Here is a 22,141-nt window from a genome sequence, read left to right on the forward strand (position 1 = left end):
AGAGGTTGTGGAGAAAGGGGAACCCTCTTCCACTGTTGGTGGGAATGCAGGTTGGTACAGCCACTTTGGAAAACAGGGTGGAGGTGCCTCAAAAAATTAAAAATAGAGCTACCCTATGACCCAGCAATTGCACTACCAGGTATTTACCCCAAAGACACAGATGTAGTGAAAAGAAGAGCCATATGCACCCCAATGTTCATAGCAGCAATGTCCACAATAGCCAAACTGTGGAAAGAGCTGAGATGCCCTTCAATAGATGAATGAATAAAGAAGATGTGGTCCATGTGTACAATGGAGTATTACTCAGCCATCAGAAAGGATGAATACCCAACTTTGACATCAACATGGATGGGACTGGAGGAGGTTATGCTAAGTGAAATAGGTGAAGCAGAGAAAGTCAATTATCATATGGTTTCACTTATTTGTAGAACATAAGGAATAGCATGGAGGACATTAGGAGAAGGAAGGGAAAAATGAAGGGGGGGAAATCAGAGGGAGAGATGAACCATGAGATACTATGGACTCTGAGAAACACACTGAGGGTTCTAGAGGGGAGGGAGGTGGGGGGATGTGTTAGCCTGGTGATGGGTATTAAAGAGGGCACATATTGAATGGAGCACTGGGTGTTATACGAAAACAATGAATCATGGATCACTACATCAAAAACTAATGATGTATTGTGTGGTGACTCACATAATAAAATTAATTAAATTTAAAAAGTCAGTCAAGGGATTCACAAAATAAAAGGATATAAAGTATGATGCCATATACCTAAAATGTGGGGGAAGAGGAGTAAAGAATGTGTTCAAACTTAAGTGACCATTAACTTAATATAGACTACTATATGCATAAGATGTTATATATAAACCAAATGGTAACAACAGATCAAAAATCAGTAATAGATATGGAAAAAATAAAGCAAAAGGAATCCAATATATCATTAAAGAAAGCCAGTAAACCATGAGAGAATAAAGCAAGAGAGGAAAGGAACAAAGAGGAACCACAAAAACAACCATAAAACAAATTAACCAAATGGCAATAAATAACATACCTATCAATAATTGCTTTGAATGTAAATGGACTAAACGCTCCATTCAAAAGACATAGGGTGAGGGAATGGATAAAAAACAAGACCCATCTGTATGCTGCCTATAAGAGACTCATTTCAAACGTAAAGACACGTGCAATTTGAAAGTGAACCAATAGAAAAGCATTTATCATGCAAATGGAAGTGAAAAGAAAGCCAGGGTAGCAATATGTATATCAGACAAAATAAGCTTTTAACCAAAGAGATAGAACAATTGTAAATATTTATGCACCAACATGGGAGCACCCAAATACATAATATCATCTAGTAACAAACATAAAGGAAGTAACTGATAGTAATATAATAATAGTAGGGGAATTTAACACCCCAGTCACATCAATGGATAGATCATCCAAATAGAAAAATCAACAAGGAAACAGTGGCTTTGAATGACACATTGGCCCAGTTGGACCTAACAGATATATTCAGAACAGTCTATCCTTTTAAAACAGCAGAATTCACATTCTTTTCAAGTGCACATGGAACATTCTCCAGAATAGATCACATATTAGACCTCCAAAACAAGTCTCAACAAATTAAAAAAGATTGAAGTCATACCATGCATTTCTTCTGAGCACAACTCTATAAAACTAGAAATTAGTTACAAGAAAAAATATGGAAACAACACAACTACATGGAAGTTAAGTAACATTCTACTAAACAATGAATGGGTCAACAAAGAAATCAAAGAGGAAATAAGAAATAGAGATGAGGAAAATGAAAACAATGGTGCAAAATCTTTGGGGTGCAGCAAAAGTTGTTCTAAAAGGGAAGTTTATAGCAATACAGGCCTACCTCAAGAAGCAAGAAAAATCTCAAATAACCCTACCTTACACCTAAAGGCGGTAGGAAAAGAACAAACAAAACCCCAAACCAGTAGAAGGAAGGAAATAATAAAGATCAGAGCAGATATAAAGGAAATAGAAACTAAAAAAACAATAGATCAGTGAAACTAGGAGCTGGTTCTTGGAAAAGGTCAACAAAATTGATAGACCTTTAGCCAGATCATGAAAAAGAGAGAGAGAGGGGACTCAAAATCAGAAGTGATAGAAATAACAACTGACAGCACAGAAATATGAAGGATTATAAGAGAATGTTATGAAAAATTCTATGTCAACAAATTGGACAACCTAGAAGAAATGGTTAAATTCCTAGAAACATGTAACCTCCCAAAACTGAATCAGAAGGAAATAGAAACTTTGAGCCAGCAATGAAATTGAATCAGTAATCAAAAGACTCCCAACAAAGAAAAGTCCAAATGGCTACACAGGTGAATTCTACCAAACATTTAAGGAAGATTTAATACCTTGTTCTCAAACTATTAAAGAAAAGAGAGGAAGAAAAGCTTTCAAATTCATTCCATGAGGCCAGATAAAGACCCTATAAAAAAAGAATCACAGGCTAATATTTCTGATGAACATAGATGCAAAAATCCTCAACAAAATATTAGCATACTGAATCTAACAATACATTTAAAAAATCATTCACATTATCAAGTGGGATTTATTCCTGGGATGCAAGGGTGGTTCGTTATTCATAAATCATCATTGTGATACATCAAATCAACAAGAGAAAGGATAAAAAACCATATGATCATTTAAATAGATGCAGACAAAGCATTTGACAAAGTACAACATCCATTGATGATAAAAACAACAAAGTAAGCTTAGAGGGAACATACTTCAACATAATAAAGGCCATATATGAAAAACCCACAGCTAACATCATACTCAATGGTGAAAAACAGCTTTTACCCTAAGGTCAGTAATAAGAATGTCCACTCTTACCACTTCTATTAAACTTAGTACTGGAAGCCCTAGCTACAGCAATCAGACAACAAAAAGAAATAAAAGGCATCCAAATTGGTAAGGAAGAAGTAAAACTGTTACTATTTGTAGATGACCCGATACTATAGACTCCACCAAAAAACTACTAGAACTGATGATGAATTCCATAAGGTCGCAGGGTATGAAGTCAATAAACAGGTATCTGTTGCATTTCCATACACTAACAATGGAGCACTGGGTGTTATATGCAAACAATGAATCATAGAACACTACATCAAAAACTAATGATGTAATGTATGGTGATTAACATAACATAATTAAAAAAACCCAAAAAACAATGAAATAGCAGAAAGAGAAATTGAGAAAACAGTTCCATTTAAAGTTGCACCCAAAATAATAAAATATCTAGGAAAAAACTTAACCAAGCAGGTAAGACCTGTACTGTGAAAACTATAAAACATTGATGAAACAAAGACAACATAAACAAATGGAAATGCTCATGGGTTGGAAGAATTAATATTGTTAAAATGTCCATACTACCCAAAGCAATCTACAGATTTTAATGCAATCCCTATCACAGTACCAACAGAATTTTTCATAGGAGTAGATCAAACAATTGTAAAATTTGTATGGAACCAGAAAAGAACCTAAATAGCCAAAGCAATCTTGTGCAAGAAGAACAAAACAAGGAGAACAATCCCAGATTTCAAGATATACTACAAAGCTGTGGTAATCACAACAGTATGGTACTGGCACAAAAATAGACACATAGATCATTGGAGAATAGAGAGCCCAGAAATAAACCCATGATTATATGGTCAATTAATCTTTGACAAAGAAGGTGAGAATATGCAATGGGAAAAAGATGGTGTTGGCAAACTGGACAGCTCCATAACAACAAATGAAACTGGACCGCTTTCTCACACCTTAAAATGGATTAATCCATTTTTAAGGTGAGTCGTTAACATTATTAAGGACATAAATGTGAGATCTGAACCATAAAAATCCTAGAAGAGAGCACAGGCAGTAATTTCTTTGGCATTGGCCATAGCAGCATTTTTCTAATATGTCTCCTGAGGCAAGGGAAACAAAAGCAAAATTAAATTATTAATTAAATTAAATTAAACTATTGGAGCCCAGCAAAATAAAGGACTTCTGCATGGCAAAGGAAACAACAAAACGAAAAGACAGCCTACTGAATGGGATAAGATATTTGCAAATGACATATCTAATAAAGGGTTAGTATCCAAAATATATAAAGAACTTACACAACTTAACACCCCCAAAATAAGTAGTCCAATTAAAAAGGGACAGAATACATGAATAGATATTTCTCCAAAAAAGACATCCAGATGGTCAACAAGACATGTGAAAAGATGCTCAATGTCACTCATTGTCAGGGAAATGCAAATCAAAACCACAATGAGATATTACCTCATACCTGTCAGATTGGCTAAAATAAAAAATACATGAAATAGCAAGTGTTGACAAGGATGCGGAGAATAAGGACCCCTTGTGCATTGTTGATGGGACTGCAAGCTGGTGCAGCCCCTGTGGAAAACAGCATGGAGGTTCCTCAAAAAAATTAAAAATAGGGCCACCTGGTGGCTCAGTCATTAAATGTCTGCTTTTGGCTCAGGTCATAGTCCCAGGGGTCCTGGGATGGAGCCCCGCATTGGGCTCCCTGCTCTGTGGGAAGCCTGCTTTTCCCTCTCCCACTCCCCCTGCTTGTGTTCCCTTTTTCACTGTGTGTCTCTCTGTCAAATAAATAAATAAAATCTTAAAAAAAAATTAAAAACAGAATTACCATATGATCCAGTAATACCACTACTGAGTATTTACCCAAGGAATATGAAGACAGTATCTAATTCAAAAAGATATATGCACTCCTATCTTTATTGCAGTATTTACAATTGCCAAATTATGGAAGCAGACTGTCCATTGATAAGTGAATAAAGAAGATCTGTGTGTACACACACACACACACACACACAGGAATATTACTCAGCCATACAAAAGAATGAAATCTTGTCATTTGCAACAACATGGATGGATCTAGAGAGTAATAATGCTAAGGGAAGTAAGTTAGTCAGAGAAGACAAATACCCATTTGATTTCACTTATATGTGGAATTTAAGAAAGAAAATGAACAAAGAAAAAAGACAAACCAAAAATCAGACTCTTAACTGTAGAGAACAAACTGATGGTTACCACAGGGGAGGTGCGTGGGGGAATGGGTGAAATAAGTGAAGGGGATTAAGAGTGCACTTATCCTGATGAGCACTGAGTAATGTATAGAATTGATGAATCACTATATTGCAACTAATATAACACTATGTTAACTATACTGGAATTAAAAAAAAAAAAGTTCCAGTTCTTTGGGATAAAGTTGTGTAGGGTGGAAAGCAGGAGGCTTTTTCATTTTAACTTCTATCTGTATGTAATCTCATTACCATATTGCTATTTTTTTAAAAACCTCAACAAGGGTTAACTAGTCGGGAGATTTGGGACCTTTTTTTCCCTCTATTAATACTAATGTTTAGGGGCACTTGGGTGGCTCAGTTGTTAAGTGTCTGCCTTTGGCTCAGGTCATGATCCCAGAGTCCGGGGATTGAGCCCCATGTCAGGCTCCCTGCTCAGCAGGGAGTCTACTTCTCCCTCTACCCCTCACCCCACTTGTGCTCTCTCTCTTTCAGTCTCTCTCTCTCAAATAAAACCTTTTTAAAAAACAAATGTTTTAAAAAAATACTAACCTTTATTTAGAATAGCTTGCAAATATATAAAAAAGTGAAAATGGCTAGTAATGACAAATGTATCAAGTTTCTTAGACAATGACAATAAAAAAATCTAGTTTCATTTAGATAAGTAAAACTGATAAAGCCTTTACTCCTACAAATATATTTTTCAAAATACAATATTTTCTAGTATTTATATGATGATTTTATAGCTGTTCATTATTAACCTTTGGTTGTATCTTCCTTGCAGCAATTTTACCTGCTCAGGAATGGAAACCTCCTCTTCCTGCTTATGATTTTCTAAGTATGATGGATGCTGCAGCATCTCATCATCCCACAAGGAAAGATCCTGAGTGTGCAAAAGAAACAGATGCACAGGAGAATGAGAAAAAACATGAAGATAAATCAGCATTCAGAAAAGAACCAATTGAAACACTGAGAATAAAGCATTGGAATAGAAGTAATTTGTTTAAAGAAGGAGGAAAATCATTTAAGCATGATAATAAAGAGTTATGATGCTCTAAAGAGTTAACGAGCTGGTTTCATAGGGCTGTGGAGAGCTTTACAAAGTCTTTTTAGTTTATTTGATAGACTGAAGAATTTATTAAAAGATAATACTAAATCATTTCAAGTTTCTAGACCAGTTTTGTCCAATGGAAATATAATGTGAGTCATATATGTAACTTAGAATTTTCTAGTAGCACATTTTAAAAAAATGAAAATGAGCAGGTGAAATTAATTTTAATCTTTCACCCAGTAAGTATACCAAAATAGCTCAGTTAACATAAAAATTATGAGATATTTTACATCCTTTTTTCCTATCAAGTCTTCAAAATCCAGTGCATATTTTACCCTTACTGTACATTTCACTCCAGAGTAGCCACATATGGCTCGTGACTGCTGTAGTGGATAGCTCAGCTCTAGACAAAAACTGGTATACTTAATTTAACTTAGGTCTAGCCATGAATTAGAATAAAAATGCAACTCTAGTTTAATCACAGTCAGTTCCACAATGGTATCACACAGCTGGAAATTGTATTTGTTTTGTTGTAGACATGATGTTAAAACCAGTGTTTTTAAACAAGGGAGCAGTTTTGCCCCCCAGGGGACATCTGGCAATGTCAAGAGACATTTTTGCTTGTCATGACTAGGGTTGTTACAGGCATCTAGTTGGTGGAGGCCAGGAATGCTGCTAAACACCCTATCATGCATAGGACAGCCCCTCATGGCAAAGAACTATCCTGCCCAAACGTCACTAGTGCCAAGGTTGAGTAACCCTGTGTTAAACTAACCTGTGGTAGAATGTTCTTGTTTTACTCACTTATGTCTGAAAAAATCTCGAATATTAGAGATAAATATTAGGTGGTCTTATCCTGATTATTATCTGGACACAACCATGTCTTTTATTATAAATTCATTTTTATAGTATTTTTGAAAGGTGATGAGATAACTCTAAAAAGGACTCAGAATTATATATATAGAGAGAGAGTTATATAGTTATATATAATATATATCATTTAGTTATATAATTTAATATAAATTATAAATTTATATATAACTATAATTGGTGTGTGTGTGTGTGTATAAAGGTATATGAGATAAAGATATGTATGTATAAAGGTATATAAGAAAATCTTAAAACCTGCTCTTAATTCTACAAGTTATATTGCTAAATTGAAGAGAACTTAGACATTCTGCTATCCTCTTCACAAAAAGAGAGGCTCCCTCCTCTGAACCATGTGTGAAATCTACCTTTGTAAGTTTTGGACAAATCAATTGGTCTCCCTCATCTATCTAATGAGAGGAGAAGCCATAGGGCCTCATCTATATAATGAGGGAAAGATCAGCCAAAAAATTAATTTTTATTCTAAAAGCACTTACTTGTCAGACTGATCTGTTTGTAGCAGTTGTCTCATTTTCACTCCATGCATTTTTTTTTTTTTTGAGACATTTGTTGAGAACATCCTACTTGGTGCTCCACTGTATTTCTCCCTTTTAATACCTACTTGGGGTATCTTGTTCTTGAAATTTTCTGCACATACAGTTTGCCTAATACAACTGAGTTCATAATTGGAATCTACAAAAGCAAAAATAGCTGTATTTCATTCTAAATAGATCATTTGCTACTGTTCACATTCCCTTCCTTGATATTTTTTCTCTAGCATGTAATGCATATTATTTCAGTTCATTCTCATTTATTTTGATTTCTAACATGGGAGATATGAGAATGAACTGTAAATAAAGTTTGTAGTAATAAAACATTATTAACCTATTAGATAATGTTAATTAACTATAAGCACACAGAAACATGAAGTTGATTAGTTATTGTATCATAGCCAGCAATTTTGACAGTTGTTAATAACATGTTCTTTTAATAATTTTAAATAAAGTATCTGGATTTCAGGCTACCTTCAAAAACTTCCTTTAACCTCTGTCATTGCCCTCTATTGGACCACTTACCCTGTATCAGTTGGGTTTCTTTGGTTGTAAGCAACAGAAACTTAAGCAAAATAGAAATAGTGGGTAATTCACAGAGTTAGAAGAAAGAATAAGCCACATTTAAAAATAATAGGAACCAAGGCTCTTCTGGGATCTATGTGTGAGGAACCAACAGCTCGGTGACGAATCAGTCCGACTGTTTTTCTATCTTTTGTGACTCAGGGAATCCTAGGAAACTTGCTTAGGGGAAGAGTGGGCACTTTATTTGGGAGCCCTTACCAGACTTCCACAATGCAGAAGAGGTAAATCTCACAGAAGAAATCTAGATTTTGTTTACCAAAAAAAGAGAGTGAATGTAGAGAGGGTTTTCCCACAACACCACCTGCTGTTCTTCTATCTTTGTATCCTTTTCAGGTCTTTCTGCCATATCCTCCTGTTCATTTTTGAGAGCTTCAAAAGCCCTCTTTCTAACTCCAAGTGGTTGGAGTTTTCCCTCAATGTCCCCCTGATTTCTATAAGACTTGGTCACTTCATATGTACATTCTGCAGAATATCTCTCACGAATCATTCTTTCACCCTTTCCTGCTTCACCTGTGCTAGAAGGTAAACATCCTTGGTCCATTGCTTCCAGCTCTGGGATGAAACATTCCATGGACAGTTTTTCAAAATTCTTAGAGTTCTTCATCCAAGTTTACACTGCTTTAAAAAACTAATTAAACATGTGCATAAGCAGAACGATGGAGTTTACAAATCAGTAAGTGTCTGTCTTTGATAATAGAAAGTAATCAAATAAATACATCTTAGGAGCTGTGCTTCTCCTTAATATGTAGAAAGCTGCATGAGAATGTTGCCCAATCCTAACATCAAGGAAAAAAATCATAGATTTTCTTACTCCCCATCAGAGAAGGCAACCAAAGGAACTGAACAAGACCTTTCAAGGGGAGACAGGATATATGAATGGTTTCCCCTTTGGCAGAGAGTATAATACTAAAGCAAGTAAGAAGAAATTATCAAGAACTTGGAAGAGTCTAAGATATTACCCTACCTTCAAGTTATGTTAGTGTGCCACAGTTTCCTGAATCAGAGGAAAAGGACTTTATTACTCAGTGTAATAGCATTTATCAGAGTGCTAGTTCCCTGATCCCCAATCCTACAGTGCCATCAGAAGAGGGCCAGGTGACACCTATACGGGCAGTGGGTCGCATTGCAAGGGAGGAAGCCTGAGTTCAGGGAACCTAAATATTTTGTAATAGGTATAAAGTATGCCTGCCCTTTCCTCTGAAGGGAGACATCTTTATGATAGTGGACAGTAATCAAACCTAGCTCTCTTATTTTCCCAGGCTGAAAAGGTAGTCCAAGACAAAGGCAATCAGTGCTTCTATTCATAAATCACTCAGAAGTGGGAGACCTTGGAAGATTTATCTCCCAACAGGATTCAGCTAAAATTTTAAAGTATTCTTTAAAGACTGTGTGGATAAAAATATAAGCTTGGAATAAGTGGGAACCCTGACAGGACAACAGTTAACATTCATTCACAAGCCTTCACTGGGTACTAATGAGAACCCCTAGGGCAGAAGCCTGGCAAGAAGAGATCTCTCAGTGACACAGGCATGCAGGTAGTCGTTGATAGAATGGTACTGGGTGGCAGATGTGAAACACTACCCACTTCCTCAGATCTTTCTCTTGCATAAGTAAAAGCCATTAGGCACTGGTGGAGGGACAGCAAGCCTTCCTGCCTCCAGGGCCCAGGCAAACATCCACTGCCTCTGGGGGAAGGGCAAGTACAAGAACTTTTGCCCCTGGGGAGAGGCAGAATACCTCTTAGGCCCAGGATCCTGCCCCAATACCAAGCAGAAATCTATCCCTGGGAGAATGTAAGAATACTTCTGTTTAAGAACTGTGAGAAGTGTCTCTGCCATGTTTAACTGCCATGGGGGAGGAGTTAGAAATTTTCAGAAGGTGCTACCACAGAGTCCAGGTACACAGACTCTACTTAAGTCTGAGGATGGGCCAGGGGAACCAAGAACTTACACTCCCACTTATTATCAGCTCAGTATCAAATAACAAGCAATAGCAGTTCACAACTTCGGGAAGCACAAGATTGTGGGATGACATGGGCAACCAGGAATTGCTGAAAGCTGAGGGTGGAGCTGGAAAATGAACCCTCTGGCACCTGGGTCTGACTCTAAGTACAAGATGATAGTGCAGTAAAAGTAAAAATAACAAAATCAAAACCAGTTTCAACTGACTAGATTGACACAGGCCTTCACACTAATGGCCAGATGTAGATGTTATCAATCTATCTCTACTGTTTTCCACAGGATGTGTGGCACTCAGTTAAAAAGTCTAAGACTAGGGACATCTGGCTGGCTCAGTCGGTTAAGCACCCAACTCTTGATTTCAGCTCAGGTCATGATCTCAAGGTCATGAGATCGAGCCCCATGTCAGGCTCTGCACTATGTGAAGAGTCTGCTTCTCTCTCTCTCTCCCTTTTCCTCTCCCCCTGCTCACACTCTCTCTCTAAATAAGTCTTCAAAAATTCTAAGACTAAAAGAAACATAAGAAAAAACAATCCATTGTGAAGAGATGAAACATGACAGAACTGAACTCAGAGACATCCTAGATACTGGAACTGGGATTAATGTGTTAAAGGATTTGGTGGAAAAGATGGGCAACCTACCTGAACAATGGGAAACTTTAGCTGGGTTAGAAATGAAAAAACATGCTAACAGCAATGAAGCCTTTGGTGGGCTTATTGATAGACTTGTCACAGCTGAGGAAAGAATCTGAATTTGAAGATACGTCAGTGGAAATTATCCAGAGTGAAACACAGAGAGAAAAACAATAAATGAATAAAACAAGATAGATGATTCAAAAGCTGTGGGATAATATCAGTCTAACAGACATGTGATTGGAATTCCAGGAGAAAAGAGAGAGAGAAGTATTTGAAGAGAGAGTAGTTGAGAAATTTCAAAAATTAATGAAAGACAATAAATCACATATCTAAGATGCTCAGAGAACCCCAAGTAGGATAATTTAAAAATAAAACACCTAGACACATAATAGTCAAAATACTAAAAAACAAAGATAAAATCTTGAAGATAGCCAGAGCAAGAAACAGAGTCCCATCCTCCTCTTTGCTCTCTCTCATTCTCTCCTTTTTACAGCCTTTTAAAAAATATAAAAGCCATTCTTAGTTCAGGGGTCATACAAAAACAGGCCCAGGGCTGAATTTGGCCTGCTGGCCATAATTTGCCGACCCCAAGTCTAAAGCAAAAACTGGAACAACAATATATTGTGAGACTCATACATATATAAAAGTAAAATCTATGCCAAAAAACATCTGTGACAATAACAGCACAAAGCCTGAGGGAAGAAATTGAAATATACTGTAGCAAGGGTCTCACTTTATATGAAGTGGTATAATACTATTTAGAGGTGAACTGTGATAAGCCCCTAGTAATTGCTAAAAATAAAAAAGAGATACAACTAAATAAAATAAAATTAAAAGATATAACTAAATAAAAAATAATCCAAAAAAGGGAAGACAATAACAAAAATAGGACAAATAAGAAACACCCAGCAAAATGGTAGAGTTAAATATACCTGGAGCAATACATATATTAATATAAATGGCCTATACACCCAAATTAAAAGGCAGAGATTGTCAGAGTAGATTTTAAAAGAATTATATACTCTATAAAAAACCCACAACTTTAAATATGAAGATGTAGATAGGTTAAAATTAAAGAGATGAGATAAAACTTGCAAGCACTAATCAAAAAAGATAACTGGGGTTATCTTAATATTAATATCTGGAGTTATATATTTTTTTAAAGATTTTATTTATTTATTTGACAGAGAGATACACAGTGAGAGAGGGAACACAAGCAGGGGGAGTGGGAGAGGGAGAAGCCAGGCCTCCCGCCGAGCAGGGAGCCCCATGCGGGGCTCGATCCCAGGACCCTGGGACCATGACCTGAGCTGAAGACAGATGCCCAACCATCTGAGCCACCCAGGCGTCCCTATCTGGAGTTATATTAATATTAGGCAAAAGAGACCAGAACAAGGACTATTAGCAGGGATAAAAAGGTACATTGCATAACAACAAAGAAGTAATTCATCAAGAGGATGTAACAAGTCTAAATGCACATGCATCTAAAATGAGATCTTTAAAAGTTGATAGAACTGCAAGGAGAAATAGACAAATCTATTAAATAGTTGGAAACATCAACACTCTCAGTAATTGATATAATAACAAACAGAAAATCTGTAAGGGTATAAAAGACCTAAATGACAATTTACTTAATAGACATTTAGAGGACATTCCACCTAACAAGAGAATATACATTCTTTTTTAAGTGCACATAAAATATTCACCAAGGTAGATTATATTCTGGGTTATACAATAAACTAATTGAAGAGATTTAGCCATACAAAGTTTGTTCTCTGGCACAACAGAATTAGACTAGATATCAATAATAGAAAAATACCTTGGAATTTTCCAAATTTCTGTAAATTAATCAATGTTCTTCTAAATAACCATGGGTCAAAGAAAAAGTCACAAGAGAATTAGACAACTAAACATACTGAGATGTATGACACAGCTAAAACAGGGCTTAGCGGGAAATATATACCACTAAATACCTAGATTTGAAAACAAAGATCTGAATAATCTAAACCCCTAAGAAACTAGAAAAAAAGGAACAATTTAGGCCCAAAATAAGAAGAAAAAAATTTATAAAGGTAAAAGCATAAAGCAATGAAATTGAAAACAGGAAAACAATAGACAAAAATTAGTGAAACTGAAAGCTGATTTTGTTTGTTTATTTTATTTTATTTTTTAAAGATTTTATTTATTTATTTGACAGAGACACAGCGAGAGAGGGAACATAAGCAGGGGGAGTGGGAGAGGGAGAAGCAGGCTTCCCGCCGAGCAGGGAGCCCGATGTGGGACTCGATCCCAGAATCCTGGGATCATGACCTGAGCCGAAGGCAGACGCTTAACGACTGAGCCACCCAGGCGCCCCTGTTTGTTTATTTTAGAGAGGAGGGGAGGGGCAAAGGGAGAGGGAGAGAGAATCTTAAGCAGTTTGCACACCCAGTGCAGAGCCTGACATGGGGCTTGATCTCATGACACTGAGATCATGACCTGAGCTGAAGCCAAGAGTTGGACACTTAACCGAATGAGCCACCTACACACTCCCAAAAGCTGATTTTTTAAGATGGTCAATAAAAATGACAAACCTCTAGCTCGAGTAGTCAAGGAAAAAAGAAAGACACAAATTATCAATATTAGCAACAAGAGAGGGAGCATCACCACAGATTCTATAGACATTAAAAAGATAGTAAGGTAATATGAACAGCTTAATGCAATAAGTTTGATAATTTTGAGGTGGGCTATTGCCTGTTTTGTAAATAAAGTTTTATTAGAATACAGCCCTGCGCATTTGTTTACATATTGTGTATGGCTGAGTAGTTGCAGCAGAGACCCTGTAGCCTGCAAGCCTAAAATATTAGTTATATAACACTTTTTAAAAAGATTGTCAACCCCTAACTTAGATGAGTTAGATAAATTCCTTAAAAGACCCAAATATAGATTTTCACTCAAGAAGAAATTAATTACCCTATATCTATTGAAGAAATGGAATTTGTAGTTTAAAATGTCTCCACAAAGAAAGTTCCAGGCCCAGACAGTTTCACTGGCAAATTTATCCAAACATTTCAGGAGAAGTAATATGAATTCTACACAAGATCTTCCAAAAAAATAAAACAGAAGGATAGACTTGGCCTGTATTACTCTGAAACCAAATATAGAGAAAGACATTACAATAAAACAACCAATATTCTTCATAGGCATACACACAAAATCTTCAGCAAATATTAGCAAATCGAATCCAACAATATATGAAAAAGTTAGCACATCATGAGTAAGTAGAGGTTATATCAAGGGTGCCAGGTTGGCTCAGTACTCTTTTGTTTACTTCATTCATATTTTAGAAATATGCCAAATACCCAAGTCTAGATAACTACAGTTTGTCCTTTCCAGCACAAATGATATTCTATGGAAAAAACAAACAAAAAACCTTGGCTAGTTCAACTCTCAATACAATCGCACAATTGTTTTTTCCCAAGACAAACATCACACTTTGGGACGCTCCAGCACTTCTTTGTGTATACTTTCCATTTCGTCACTTAACAATAAGATATGCACTTGTTTCAGAATTTAATCAAGTAAAGTAACACTTTTACTGCTTCATCAAAGACAGATATTCTTTTTTTTTTTTTTTTTTAAGATTTATTTATGGGACACCTGGGTGGTTCAGTCAGTTATGTGTCTGACTTTGGATCAGGTCATGATTTCAAAATCCTGGCATCAAGCCCCATGAGGGGCTCCCTGCCCAGCAGGGAGTCTGCTTGTCCCTCTCCCTCTGCCCCTCCCCAACCTCCCTTTATTTATTTATGTGATAGAAAGAGTGGGGGGAAAGGGGCAGAGGGAGAGGGAGAGAGTCCCATGCAGATTCTGCTGAGTGTGGAGCTGAGGTGGGGCTGGATTTCATGACCCTGAGATCATGACCTGAACTGAAACCAAAAGCCAGATGCTCAACCAACTGCCACCTAGGTGCCCCAAAGAAACATTTTTTAACTGACACTGTCCTACTCCTACCCTCCTTTTTCCCCCAAAGTGTCATAATGACCACCAAACCTGCTGAATTAGGGAAAAGAAAAAAGCATGATAAAATTGAAATTAGAAGACATGGAGAAATTGCCATTACTCTTTGCCACTTTCCTGACATTTTAGGAATATGGGAAAATCACTTATCTTGGAGATTGTGACTTGACAAATTCAGACAAGTCATTTGAGTTTTCCCAAAACAAAAGTTGCATAGACCACTGTGGGAAATGTAAAATACAAAAAAATATATATATATATTTGATGGCTTATCTTTGAGTAAAGAGGGTCTCTCTGTACTAAAAATCTCATATAAATAAACTGGTTATAGTTTAATTCACCTATTCACCAGTTGTACACTAATTTAGTGGACAGAACCTGGGGTGGCCACCATATGTTTACACACTATATAATTTGCTCCCTTCAAGTGTGGGTGGGACCCATGGCTTGCTTCCAACCAATAGAATATAGCAAAGGTGATGAATATCACTCCCACAATTACAATACGTATATACAATACGTATGTATATCCATCTTACTAGCATGCACTTAGAGATTCTCTTTGATGATTTAAGAAAGTAAGTAGGAATTCCTCTAGACATTGCAAGCTGCCTTTAGGACCTGAGGGTGACCTCTGGTCAGCAGCCAGGCAAAAACAGAGGACCCTCAGTTATATAGCCCAAGGAAATAAATTTTGTCAGCAGTCTGGATGAATTTGGAAATGGACTCTTCCTCATTGCACTCCCAGGTAAGAATTCAGCTTATGAAACTCTGAGCAGAAGACACAGTAAATTTATGCTTGGACTCCTGACCCACAGAAATTGTGAGATAAAGAATGTGTGTAACTGTTTTCAGCAGTGTGAATAAAACATAGTCCCTTCTCCTTCGTGGAACTTACATCCTAATGCATGTGAGATAGAAAATAAGTAAATACACAGTTGGTTAGTGATGATAACTTATGAAGAAGAATAATGCAAAGGTGGGTAAGAAGTGGTATGAATGATTTTTTTCTTAAATAGGAAATGGTTAAGGAAATCCTCACTGATAAGATATTTGAAAAGAAAAAAAGAAGCAAGGAGCAAGACTTAGAGTTCTTTGTGAGAGGGAAAAAGAATGTCTCAGATAGATTTAATAATAAGTGCAGGGGCATCTGGGTGGCTCAGTCAGTTAAGCATCTGCCTTCGGCTCAGGTCATGATTCCAGGGTCCTGGGACCAAGCTGTGCATTGGGATCCTTGTTCAGTGGAGAGCTTGCTTCTCACTCTCCCTCTCTTGCTCCCCTTGCTTGTGCTCTCTTTCTGTCAAATAAATAAATAAAATCTAAAAAAAAAGGAAATAGCAAGTGTAAAAGCCCTGAGTGGTGAAAAAGCTTGATGTGTTTGAGGAACACCAAGATCACCGGCTAGAATATGAAGAAGGAATAATAGAAAATGAGGTTGGAGATACAGCCAAATGTCATATCATTTAAGACCTTGTAAGCATGGCAAAGACCTCACATTCTAAGTGTGATGAGAAGCCATTAGATGGTTCTGAGTATTCAGGAGAGTGATAGGATCTAATTTTTCAGTCATAGTGATTAGTCTGACTGCTGATCTGAGAATAGATTGTAGGTGAGTAAGGACAGAAGGCAGACTGGTGGAAAGGCTATTGCAATAATTCAGAGGAGCGCTGAGGGTATGGCTTAATCTAGAATGGTGAAGGTAGTAAGGATTCGGGATTTATTTTGAAAGTATAGCTATCAGGATTTGCGGATGGATTAAATGTGAGGTATGGGGGGGCAAGATGGTGGCAGAGTAGGGGACCTCATTTCATCTGGTCCCTCGAATTTAGCTGGATATCTATCAAACAACTCTGAACACACACGAATTCTACCTGAGATGTAAGAAGATTTATCTGGATCTCCACAAGCAGAAAAATGACTACTTTTTGCAAAGTAGGAGGTGTGGAATCTTGAATCTTCAGGGGAAATATCCAAAGATAAGTGGAGTGGGGAGGGAGCCTCCATAAGCCAGCCACTGGAAAATGATATAACACCACAGCAAAAAATTGGGACCCTTGGAAATTTACTCTAGTGAGAAGCACCCCCTTCTGAAAAGGGCACAGGCAGCGAGTAGGGCAGAATTCTAGGTAGATCATTGTGGTCTCAGGATTCCAGGAAACTCAGAAAGAATGGGGGAGCCCAAACCAATAGAGTACCAAAGCAGTGGAGCAGGGAGACTGGTTATGGTCAGTGAGCCCAGAGAGAACTTTCAGCTCTGGTCACCATAAACCAGAAGCTGAGCCAGTAGGGAGACTGCCTTCTGCCTGACCACCCTGAAAAGGACTAGACGGTGCGGGCTGTCTAACATCCTAGGGGAGATACAGAACTGCCTGCGTCCATGACAGGGACAGCTCTCAGGGTGGTGTGGCCCATGAGGAAACACTGGGGCGGCACCCAGCATGACCTAGGAGCTGCGGAGGAGGGTGCATGTGTGAGCCCACGGCTGCTAGCAATTGCAAAGTCACAAAGCGCAGAGAGGCTCTCAGGTCCCCATGACTCCCCCAGGAGAGGTGTGGTGGGCATGAATTGTGCAAGTCTGTAGAGTTTGGTACCTGCAGGGGTGGAGACAGACCTGGAAGATTTGTTGAGGGGGGTGGACTGTGACACTGCAGCTCTGGGATGGAGATTCCTGCAAGGCCATATTTGCTCTGACCCTCTAAAGAGATGTGGAAAGACGTCAATGAACAAAAGCAGCTCAGCCAACCAGCTCACATTAAGCCCATCCCCCTGACAGGGGGTGGGGCAACTCCACCCAGGCAAAGACACCGGAGAAGCTGAGCAGTAGGCCCCTCCCCCAGAAGACAGACTGGAAGAACAGGGGAATAAGCTTAAGCGTATTTCCCATAGGACTGTAAAACTCCAGCACCAGGGGAAAATAATACAGGGAACTCCAGGTGTTCCCTCACGACTCGCTTATACTTCAGGCTAAAATTTTACATTTCTTTTTTAGTTTCTTTTCTTACCCCTTTTTTTTTCACCTTGCTCTTGTTTCAAATAGATTTGTATTTCCCAACCTATGTTTTTAAGTCACTTCTAAACTTTTATTTTTTTCACATATATGTATTATACATTTATGCCCCATACTAGCCCATTTTTCACTCTATTCAATTTTATCTTGATATATATGTAAGTTCTGATTTCCTTGCAATTTTGGGATATACTTTCTTCTAACACACAGACCAAAAATCAAGCAGGAACAGGCAGATCACCTTGCTGTGTCTACCCTGAGAGAGAATAATCTCTCTCCCCACTGCCCTCTTTTTTTCCTCTTTTCTTTTTTCTTTCTTTTTTATTGTATTGGATCATCTTGGCTTTGGTGGCATATCTGTGGTAGCTTTTGACCACTTCAGATTTTTTTCTAAGGTGCATTTTGCTTGGGTAGTGGTTGATATTTTGGTACATTCCCTCAAGCATCCCTCAACAGAGTGACTAGGAGAAGGAACTCCCAATAAAGAAAAGAACCAGAGACAATGTCCTCTGCCACAGATCTAATGGATATGGATATAAGCAAGAGATCAGAGATAGACTTCAGGGTAGCAATCATGAAGTCAATAGCTGAGCTTGAGAAAAGCATTAGTGACAATATAGAATCTCTAAGGGCAGAAATGAGAGCTAATCAGGCCAAATGCTATGAATGAGATGCAGTCTAAACTGGATACTCTAACAGGCAGAGTAAATGAGGCAGAAGAACAAATTAGTGATCTACAAGATAAACAGAGGAAGGAAGCAGAGGAAAATAGGGATAGGCAGCCAGAAGCCTATGAGAACAGACTTAGATCATTGATGCCATGAGACGTTCCAATGTCAGAATTATTGGGATCCCCAAAGGGGTGGAGAGAGAGAGAGGACTAGAAGGTATATTTGAGCAAGTCATAGCTGAGAACTTCCCTAATCTGGGGAAGGAAACAAGCATTCATGTCCAAGAGGCAGAGAGGACCCCTCCCAAAATCAATAAAAATAGACCAACACCCCAGCATGTAAGGGTGACGCTTGCAAATCTTAGGGTCAAGGAAGCTATCCTGAAAGCAGCTGGGGGTGGGGGGTTAGAGATTTCTTATGTATGGAGGCAGGAACATCAGAATAACATTAGACCTGTCCACAGATACCTGGCAAGACAGAAAGGGCTGGCAAGACATATTCAGGGTACTAAATGAGAAGAACGTGCAGCCAAGAATACTTTATCCAGCAAGGCTGTCATTCAGAATGGACAGAGAGATAAAGAGCATCCAGGACTGGCAGGAACTGAAAGAATATGTGACCACCAAGCCAGCCCTGCAAGAAATATTAAGGAGGATTCTATAAAAGAAGACAGACCCCATGAGTAATATAGACCAGAAATTAACAGAGACAATCTATAGAAACAGGGACTTTACAGGCAATATGATGGTACTAAATTCATGTTTTCAATAGTTACTCTCAACATGAACAGGCTGAATGTTCCCATCAAAAGGCACAGGGTTTCAGATTGGATAAAAAAGCAGGACTCATCCATATGTTGCCTGAATTTTGAACCTAAAGACACCTCCAGACTGAAAGTGAGGGGATGGAGAATCATTTATCATGCCAATGGACATCAAAAGAAAATTGGGTAGCAATTCTCATATCAGACAAGTTAGATTTTATTTATTTATTTATTTATTTATTTATTTTAAAGATTTTATTTATTTATTTGAGAGAGAGAATGAGAGAGAACACATGAGAGGGGATAGGGTCAGAGGGCAAAGCAGACTCCCCGCCGAGCAGGGAGCCCGATGCGGGACTCGATCCAGGGACTCCAGGATCATGACCCGAGCCGAAGGCAGTCGCCTAACCAACTGAGCCACCCAGGCGCCCCAGACAAATTAGATTTTAAACCAAAAATTGTAGTAACAGATGCAGAGGGACACTATATCATACTTAAAGGGTCTATCCAACAAGAAGATCTAACAATTGTAAATATCTATGCCCCCAGCATGGGAGCAGCCAATTACATAAACCAACTATTAACTAAAATAAAGAATCATATTGATAATAATACATTAATAGTAGGAGACTTCATCAACTGGTCATCATCACCACACTGGTCATTATCACACTGGTCAGGCCTCACAGCAATAGACAGACCATCTAAGCAGAAGATCAACAAAGAAACAAGAGCTCTGAAAGACATTGGACAAAATGAACTTCGTAGATATATACAGAACATTCCATCCTAAAACAACAGAATATTCATTCTTCTCGAGTGCACATGGAACTTTCTCCAGAATAGATCACATTCTGGGTCACAAATCAGGTCTCAACCAATACCAAAAGATTGAGATTACTCCCTGCATATTTTCAGACCACAATGCATTGAAACTGGAACTCAACCACAAGGAAAAATTTGGAAGGAATGCAAACACTTAGAGGTTAAAAAGCATCCTGCTAAAGAATGAATGGGTCAACCAGGAAATTAAAGAGGAACTTAAACAGTTCATGCAAACCAATGAAAATGAAAACACATTGGTTTAGAACCTAAGGGATACTGCAAAGGTGGTCCTTAGAGGGAAGTACATAGCCATCCAAGCCTCTCTCAAAAAATTAGAAAAATCACAAATGCACAAGCTAACCTTACACCTAAAGGCTCTGTAGAAAGAACAGCAAATAAAGCCTAAATCAAGCAGGAGAAAATAAGTAATAAAGGTAAGAGCAGAAATCAGTGAAATAGAAACTACAAGAACAGTAGAACAGATCAACAAAACTAGAAGCTGGTTCTTTGAAAGAATTAATACGATCAATAGACCTCTGGCTAGACTTATCCAATAGAAAAGGGAAAGGACCCAAATCAATAAAATCATGAATGAAAGGGGAGACTTCATGACCAATACTAAGGAAATAGAGATGGTTATTAGAACTTATTACCAGCAGCTATATGCCAACACATTAGGCAATCTGAAAGAAATCAGTGCATTCCTAGACACGTATAAACTACGAAGACTGAAACAGGAAGAAATAGACAATCTGAACAGACCAATAGTCAGCAAGGAAACTGAAACAGTAATCAAAACCTCCCCAAAAACAAGAGTTCAGGGCCAGATGGCTTCCCAGGGGAATTCTACCAAACATTTAAAGAAGAAATCATATCTATTCTACTGAAGCTTTTCCAAAAAAAGAGAAATGGAAGGAAAACTTCTAAACATGTTCTATGAGGCCAGCATTACCCTGATCCCAAAATCAGGCAAAGCCCCATCAAAAAGGAGAATTACAGACCAATATCCCTGATGGACATGGATGCCAAAATACTCAACAAGATCCTAGCCAATAGGATCCCACAGTACATTAGAAGGATTATTCACCATGACCAGGTAGGGCTTATTGCTGGGATGCAAGGTTGGGTCCACATTTGCAAATCAATCAATGTGATAGATCACATTAACAAAGAAGAAGGAGATGGAAAAGATGGCGGAGGAGCAGGGGACCCTATTCCAACTGGTCCCCGGAATTGAGCTGGATATCTAAGAGACCACTCTGAACACCTATGAAATCAGGCTGAGATGTAAGAAGATAAATCTGGATCCCTAAGAACAGAGTATCGCAGGTGGTTGGTTTCGAGGTATGAAGCGGGGACCCATGATTCCTCAGGGAGATGTTGGAGGATAAATCAAAGGGTGATCCTACACCACCAGTGAGCCATAGCCTCCCGTGTTGGGGACAGGGCACAGACTCGCAGACTGGTAGTGGCAGGGAAAGGACTTTAGGGCAGCCTCATACTGACACCCAGAGTGGTGGGGCCGCATGTGTGAACTGGGGGTGGCTGGCAGTTTTAGAAGCACAAAGGGCAGAGACATGCCCTGACCTGAAGGCGAGGACTGGGAGCGCTGCTGAGGGGCGCACAACCCAGGACGCTGCAGTTTATAGCAGCACAGACAGAAATGGAGATAGTGTGGCCTGGAGAGTTCACTGAAGAGCAGACTGCAATCCCTTTGCTCTGAGGCAGAGGGTTGGAAATGATCTCTTCTGTTCTGACTCTAGGAAGAAAACGCAGAAAGCCACCAGGGAAAGCCGCCAAGGAAAGCTGCCAGAGAACAAAAGCCCCAAAAAACCGGTTTTCACTGAGCCTATCCCCCACCACAGGGGGCAGGCAACTCTGCCCAAACAGGGTTGCCTGAGTAACAGCGTGGCAGGCCCCTCCCCCAGAAGACAGGCTGCGAGAACAAGAGAACAGCAACCCTAAGGTCCCTAGAAAACAGGTGCATCTTGCTCAGGTTGTGATCAATAATTTGGACTCTGTACATTCCCTCAACCACCCCTCAACAGAATGACTAGGAGGAGGAACCCCCAAAATAGGAAAGACTCAGACACTGTGACCTCTGCCACAGATTTACAAATGAATTCAGATATAACCAAGATGTCGGAGATGGAA

At 38.6% G+C, this 22,141-nt stretch overlaps 2 protein-coding genes across 6 annotated transcripts in view; one reads left to right on the forward strand and one right to left on the reverse strand.

Annotated features, from left to right (window-relative positions):
• Positions 1 to 6,231, forward strand: part of TXNDC16 (thioredoxin domain containing 16) — a 110,058-nt gene extending 103,827 nt beyond the window's left edge. For all 5 annotated transcript variants that reach the window (XM_081830501.1, XM_081830504.1, XM_081830502.1 and 2 more), the window contains exon 21: positions 5,860 to 6,231. In XM_081830501.1, coding sequence (XP_081686627.1) covers positions 5,860 to 6,125 — 266 coding nt within the window. In that variant the 3' untranslated portion in view covers positions 6,126 to 6,231. The remainder of the gene's footprint in view (positions 1 to 5,859) is intronic.
• The window catches only part of PTGER2 (prostaglandin E receptor 2), a 188,891-nt gene that overhangs the window by 48,623 nt on the left and 118,127 nt on the right, over positions 1 to 22,141 (reverse strand). The gene's annotated exons all lie outside the window — the stretch shown is intronic.

Source organism: Leptonychotes weddellii, chromosome 9, assembly GCF_054177405.1.
Source record: "Leptonychotes weddellii isolate Sample4059 chromosome 9, ASM5417740v2, whole genome shotgun sequence".
NCBI lineage: Eukaryota > Metazoa > Chordata > Mammalia > Carnivora > Phocidae > Leptonychotes > Leptonychotes weddellii.